Source organism: Pygocentrus nattereri, chromosome 8 (assembly GCF_015220715.1).
Source record: "Pygocentrus nattereri isolate fPygNat1 chromosome 8, fPygNat1.pri, whole genome shotgun sequence".
NCBI classification, from domain to species: Eukaryota; Metazoa; Chordata; class Actinopteri; order Characiformes; family Serrasalmidae; genus Pygocentrus; species Pygocentrus nattereri.
In genome coordinates this window covers 72,999-80,357 of record NC_051218.1, presented here as the reverse complement: position 1 = coordinate 80,357, position 7,359 = coordinate 72,999, and the positions used below count along the sequence as shown (strand labels likewise).

Here is a 7,359-nt window from a genome sequence, read left to right as displayed (position 1 = left end):
CTGCAAGTGTAGTTCAGACCAATACTGTCTAGTTGAGAAGCTGCAAAACAATTCTGACTTGTGATGGAATTCCATTAGACAGTTCAGTTACTTGGATCATGTCTGGCAGTGATAGGAGACCAAGTACTACTGTGAACTTTTTAAATGTGAAATCCAAAAAATTAACACTCATGGCACATGTGCTGACAGTCCCCATTGAATGTAGTACATGACTTGAGCCTAGATCTCATCAGAGGACTCTTACGAATGTAGTTGAGCTACCCTTTCCTAACCAACTAGGCTTATGTAGGAGTGACCTGATGGTGTGCACAGCAGCTCAAAGACGAACAGGGACCTGTGACCTGAAATAAGTTGGTATGTTTGAGTATTTTTGTGTCGCAGTATTGTACCATGCATGCATCTCGTGTGCTTTTCATGTCATTCGTACCGAGGTTATTACGATGTCCTTCAGAGGGGAAGTCTAATGATTGATAGACATCTGAACATCAAACATCTCTGCATTAGTCAAAGTGTGAAATCCACTTACTGAGAATTGTTCACTGTGGTAGTGATGGGAACTAGACTGCCATAATACATAATGTGGAAAAGCAGTTATGAAGCAACATTTTCATTTTTCTTGCGGTTTTAGAACAAACAAAAATAAAGAATACAATTTAGGCTTATGGTCAAGAGCTACACATTTTATATATATATATATATATATATATATATATATATATATATATATATATATATATATATATATATATATATATATATATATAAAAAAAATATATATTTAAAAAAATCCCCCCCCCCCCCCCCCCCCCCAATTTCCATTGATTTATTAACACTAGGAAAAAACATGAAAGAGACGGTTTCAAAAAGTAAATAAAATGGTTATATTTGCATTAAAGACATTGCAACTCCTGGTTCCTGTCAGCACCACTATAGAGGAACTGGAGTTTGGAAGTTTCTCTACAGTGCACCACTTCCTCTCTGAAAGACTCGAGTTTCGAGACCTCGAGGAATTTGAGGGGAGGACTTTCCTGTTATAGCGATTCAGTTCACATTCGTTTCTGACAGTGTGTCCGAGTCTTGGGTTGGGTTCTAGAAACTTCTGGGAGAGGTATGCTAAGCTGTACCGTGCTGGGTGAGCTGCTGCAGGTGGTGGAGGATGCTCTTCTGGCCGAGGCGTACGTTCAGAGCGTTTCTCTCTCTGGGGCTGAGTTTGGCCAGAGCTCCTGGTTCCTCCAGCAGCCTGCAGTCTGAGTCCATGTCCTCCAAGTACTGGTCCATCGTGAGGTTTGCAGCCACATGTAACAGTCGTTTCCACTCTGGAGCCAGAGCTGGCAGCCCCTCAAGGCTTAGTGCCTGAGCCATTTTAGAATCTTCATCATCGCCGTCATCCTCTTGCCATCCTTCATTTGCCTGAAGTTCTTTAAACTCCTCTTTGCTCATGCATAGGACCTAAAAACACACCACAATACAATTATACCAATTAGAATAAATTAGCGCTGGATCTGCATGACACATTAAAACAAGCTAGTTCATGAAGTCCTCCAACACAGTTTTCACTCGGCATTAACAAAAACGTTGCATAGACAGGACGGAAGAGCTCCAAGTTACGGAACGAATTAAAGGGCAATTCCACCATTTTTTTTTTAAATGTCTGCACAGTTAATTTAAGGTATCAGCAACTGGTTTGATATGAAATGCTCCATTAAAGAGAAACTTGATAGATCAGAATTGTTCACAGTGGTGGTGATAGGAACCAGATGTCTGAGGAGTTTAATGCCTCTAAAAGCTATATCACAAAGTTATTACATGAAGTGGTTACAAATACGCTGCCTGATATCTGAAACGTTTTAGGATGGTTTTACTCGTGGAGAGACACATCAACGTTGCATGCTGTGAGGCTGAATAGTCTGCCAGACGTTTTTAATTTACCAGTATTTTACCATTGGCAACATTAAAAGGAAAATTCAAAGGACGCACAAGATTAATGGTCATTTTACATAGTAGATAAAATGGCTATATTTGTGTTGACGTGACGTCTGGTTCCCGTCACCACCACTGTAAAGAATTCCATGTCTGTAACAATCGACTCCACAATCAGTCTCTTCAATCAACCATGTCACATCAGACCATTATCTGTGATTCTGTTTACATCTCAACTCAATTCAATTATACAGCAATTTTGAAAAATCTGTGGAATTTCCCTTTAAGAACTTGTTAGAATCATGATCTTCATACACAACTCAGACATGTTAGGCAAGGGTGCACAAGTTGGGTCCTGGAGGGTCGGCATCCAGCTCAAATTGGTGATTTACCTGCTCAAACACACCTGATTAGACTCATCTGTTCATTGCCAGGTTTAGATGACGTGCTTGAGTAGAGAAACTACCAAACTGTGCTGCACACCAGCCATCCAGGACCGGAGCTTTGCACCCCTGCACCTGGATTTCTTTGACTGTGTTTGGACAATTATGTTCAATCTGGTACCTTCAGGGTTGTGTACAGTTCTGTGTCGGTGAGGGAACCATTCTTGCCGAAAACAAACACTCCTTTCTCCCCAACCATCTCCATTTCACACAGCATTTTCCATTTCTCCACCAGGTGGTGCTGTTCTGCTTCACTCTGGGTTTCTACAGGAGGCAGCAAAAACTGGGATCATCAGTAGAAACACCAAGTTCTTAACAGATGTTCATATTTAGCTATATACTTGTTTTAAATAGCTGCCAAAAAGTTGAGCAGCATGTCAAATCAGACCAGTTTACTCTCTTTAAAATTCTAAAATAACTCATGTTAATGTGGCACCTTGTACAGCTGCTGTGTACACAGTGGATGTCTTTATGTCTGCCGTGTCGTTGCTGTTGGTGGGAAAGGGTTCCGTGAAGCCGTACATGTGCAGAAGCTGCCAGTTGGCCATCTGACCGTAGGTGTTAAAGATCTCCTCACCCTTCCTGATTGGCCGAACCGCTACCATCTTCAGACAGTCCTTAAAGTGGAGAAAAGGTACTAATAATAATAATAATAATAATAATAATAATAATAACAGCTCAAACTAACATTATTTTGCTTGAATCATTACAAGGAGTATGCTTGTGTGAATAAGCCTTACAGGTGTGTACTCTAGATTGGCATTGTGGTTGCACACATGGTTGAGCATGTCAGCCATTGGCACCATCATAGGAGGGTTGGGCACTTCATTCTCATCATCATTATCATCCTCATCCTCAACAGGCTCCTGAAAACTGAAGGGGAAGAAAGGGATTAGAAAAATATGCATATATATCTATATTCATGTAGATTCATGTAAAATGTCTCAGGATAGGAATTCAGGTCCAGGATCAGATCCATCCAATGTTTACAGCGATACTGATATGAAACTGGTACTGACAAATCAAATGGTGAGTGACGAAGCTAATGAGCAAATAATAAGTAGCTTGTCCTCCAACAGTGATTGAATGCCAATGACCTACATAACAGAAGAACTGTTCTCTTTCTGTTCTAATATAAAACATTTGTTTTCTGATCCAGCCATTAAACCCTGTACAATAAGACTCACTGAAGTATGTTCTAATGTGTCCTATGTGGCCATTCATCCGTGCAGAGCTTGCTCACCTGTAGGCCATGACGAAAGCTACCAGACTCTGATACAGCTCCAGAGAGTGACGCTCGGGGTCCCACAGCTCTGGATGTGAGCGCATGAAGGGTAGAACTGTATCATTATACTCCTTCTGGATGTTGGTTAGGTCGGTGTCCACTGCCTCAGGGATACCTGTCCCCTTCAAAAGCCTTTCTCTTTCCTCCTTGGACCTACATGACATTCCATAAACAGATATGTTTCAGCTGTGGCAATACACTAGTACTGGAATCTCTGGTAGTTACATTACTCACTTATTTTATACAGTAATAACTCATTCATTTTCAGGACTTCATCGTCATCCTCACTCTGATATCTGATGACTGTAAGCGTATTCAAAACAGCACAGACAGCATATTTTAGTTTTTTTTCTCCTGATTCCGTTATGATACATTTAAAAAAAAAAGTTTTTATTGTAACCAAAAAACGTTTGTACTGCAGCTTTGCCAGCCAAACTAAGTGTAGGATCAACATCACAATGGCATACATGTTAAAGCAGACCTTATTAACACATTATACAACAGAATAAAAAAAGGGATGCACAATAAAACTGGAATCACATGAGTACTGACAGAGTTTTGCTTAGAAAAGCGCCAGCATTGGATACTTTTAAATCTGACCAATATTTCAAACCGATATATGCTGATGTATTTATTGTACAATGGAAGAGCAGAATGTTTAGGTGACACTGGGTTACTGTAGTAAAATATATGCATTTTATTAATTTTACTGCATTTGTATACTTAGTACACTTAGTAGGTCTGTTAAATATGTAGGTAACCTAACTATGCACATCTTGTGTGTTCAGTTAAGGACAATACGTGTTTGGTTCCTTTAAACACAAAATGTGTTAAATCAAGTAATACAGGTAGACATGTTGCAATTTTACCACCACTTTTTAGACTGTAACCTTTTAGTAATAAATATTCCTCAATAATGCTAAAACAGACTGATAAAGTCTCAATTTCTACATTTTATTAATGTTTATATATTAGCATCAACACATACGCACATGAAAGATAAATTAAGAAGATTAAGATTGTGACCCTTATTAGTCCCACAAAAGGGAAATTTTAATCCATTCGTGCAGTGAAATACCACATACCCACACTAGTGAATGCACACACACACACTAGGGGGCAGTGAGCACACTTGCACGGAGCGGTGAGCAGCCCTATCCACAGCGCCCGGGGAGCAGATGGGGGTTAGGTGTCTTGCTCAAGGGCACTTCAGTAACGTACAGTTTAGTCAGGGGGTCGAACTGTCACAGGGTTGGGTCCCTAACCTCCAGCCCATGACTGTCCCCATATCAGCCACAATTCCTTTATTGGGTGCATCCCTACTTTTACTGTCCCCCTGTTTTTAATTTAAAAAAGGCTGCTTTGCTGCAAAGTTTAGGTATAACGCCTAAAGACAAATTAAAGCTCTTTACCAAAACATGGGGTGGTCCAGCTTCCTGAAGTCAGGCCAGAGGGACAGGTAAGGCTTCCAATATGACTCTGCACAGGTGTACTCATACATCAGCGCCAGCAGCAGCGGAACCCAGCCTGAGGAGCTCTCCAAACAACCCTTTTCTGAAAAACAGATTCAGAACTCAGGAAACCCATCTCAGTCAACCATAATTCAGCTAGAGTTAATCTGCTTATTGACCTTCTTCAAGGACCTTCTTGGTTGTGGAAGTGCCTTGATGCAGGAGGGCATTTCTGGGGATGGAGAAGAGGACGTGGCCCTGCTCTATGTCTTCTTTAGCCAGCATGCCATACTCTGCTACTGTCCGTTCTTTACTTAAGTAGACCTGGAGAAGCAGATGACGGTAAAAAATTCTCAAGTAACACTTCCAAAACTTTGCACTGTGCGTATATTAATATATGTAGTACTCACTACACAAGCGCTTAAACCCCCAGTGCCAAAACCTTCGCATACAACTGTATCTAGCCATGTCTGTTCATGTTGCGTATCTAACATCCCATGTCCTTCAGCTACTGTTGCCCCAAAATTTTCCTTTGATGATCAATAAAGTACATTAGTACTCAAAAATCTGGAACCACTGATTTTAAATATATGAAACCGCTTTCGTTCAAGGTACATGTATGAAACGATTCCCGTATGATGCTAACACCCTACAGGTTTCTAATAGTTTGTAGGAAGCTGTAAAAAACACGGTTTTTGATGATGACATGAGCTGTAGATGTTTGCACAAACACCGAAGCATCATATAGCATTAACAACTTATTATAGTCTATACTCATATTCGAAAAGCAGTGACCAAATCTGACTGATCAAAAATCGCTGCTGTCAGGAAAAAAACTCATATCTCCATTTTTGTCATTTGCCATATTTTGACCCGTTTTGAAATGACCAGTTGCCCTTTCCGTTGTGTCAAAATGTTATGATGACTGGACGAATAAAAACGGTCCAAAATTACTTGGAAAAATTTCTTATGTATGTTCCTCAATTCCAAACTTGCCTTGTCGCTCAGCTTCAGGCGGACTTCACCACACCAGCGCAGGAAGGTCTGCAGCGGCTCGTCCGCCGCGCCAGGCGCGCCGTCACCCTCCCTCTGAAACACATCGGAGAGCAGCGAGTTTAGTCGAAGCCCGTCCTGCGCTCGGACGCACGGAGCGCCGCTTCCCTGCGCGTTTCTAGCCGCGCCGACTCTTTAAGCCACATGGCAGCAGGTAGCGCCTCTCAGCTGAAGGGGGCGCTAAGCGACTGGAGCTCGTTAACACAGCCTGTTATTAAACAAAGCACCCGCGCTGGATGAGTCGGCAATTAAATGAAAGTCTTTACTCTGGGATCTTTACTCTGGGATCTTTACTCTGGGATCTGCTTTAATTCCCACAAACTGACCTTCGGTCTCTTCGCGTCCGCGGCCATTCCTTCAGCTCGCTGTGCTGCGCGGGCCGTCGCTCCTGTTTACTGCTTACCTGTTTACTGTTTACCTGTTTACTGTTTACCTGTTTACTGCGCTTGAGCTTCTGCACAGCCCTGGCGCTCCATGTGAGCTTTCCAAGGCGCGTGTTTCTGACGTCTCTGCGCACCACACGTCAAAATAAAAGACCCCAAGTTAGACCAAAAAAAGTACAGAACTCTTAAAAGGTCGTGGTTAAAAAAATACATTGCGTTCCCTCGCATTAATTCTGCTTTCCTCTTTGCTGAAAAAAACATGTAAACTATGACGTGTTTCTGTTAGTTCCTAATGGTTTTGTAATGTGTTTTGGATTTTTTTAACGGGTTGATATAGGAGTCTAATGGTTTAACAGGTGACCAATGGCTGATTCTCAATGTATTTGATGATGATTCCTAAGAGGATCTAAAGGTATTATACAGGAATCTAGTGGTCTCTCTAACCCATTAGAAAGCAAAACCATTAGATTTTAATCCCACTGCTTTCTAATAGTGCTTTTTCAGCAGGGTTTACAAATGCTTTGTGTTCCCTCACAATACTTTAGCATTTACTGGCCAATATTACAGTACTGAGCCCCTAAAGTGCCATTGTGAAAATAATATCTGCAATGAGAAACGTTCCAATGAATTATTTTTGTATTTCTTCCCAAAATCCATCATACGGAGCCCTGTTGGTGACATCCTGTATACATAAAAATGATGCGTGGCCATGACTTTGTGTAAGGCGTGGTAACAAGGTAATTAAGTCGTGGTCATGACTTAGTAAGGCATGAGAACAAGATCCTAGTGCGTCACCACTACTTAGTAAGGTGTGAGAACAAGAC

At 41.4% G+C, this 7,359-nt stretch overlaps 1 protein-coding gene across 1 annotated transcript; it reads right to left on the bottom strand.

Moving 5' to 3' along the window:
* Positions 1-857: 857 nt before the first annotated feature.
* On the bottom strand, positions 858-6,641 carry setd6 (SET domain containing 6, protein lysine methyltransferase). Its single transcript, XM_017722905.1, has 9 exons — positions 6,479-6,641; positions 6,096-6,188; positions 5,279-5,423; positions 5,061-5,202; positions 3,607-3,801; positions 3,104-3,236; positions 2,800-2,980; positions 2,485-2,627; positions 858-1,449 (listed from the first exon to the last, which is right to left on the bottom strand). Exons 1-9 carry the CDS (start codon positions 6,503-6,505, stop codon positions 1,114-1,116), a joined length of 1,395 nt encoding a protein of 464 aa, XP_017578394.1. The 5' UTR covers positions 6,506-6,641; the 3' UTR covers positions 858-1,113.
* Positions 6,642-7,359: the final 718 nt, after the last annotated feature.

Bases quoted from the DNA above. Each gene is read 5' to 3' on its own strand.
- setd6 (XM_017722905.1), bottom strand. From the start codon at position 6,505: ATGGCCGCGGACGCGAAGAGACCGAAG. The intron at 5,203-5,278 runs GTCAATAAGCAG...TCTGTTTTTCAG, and splicing joins CAAGAAGGTCCTTGAAGAAG to AAAAGGGTTGTTTGGAGAGC. The intron at 3,237-3,606 runs GTGAGCAAGCTC...CTTCCCCTTCAG, and splicing joins GCTTTCGTCATGGCCTACAG to TTTTCAGGAGCCTGTTGAGG.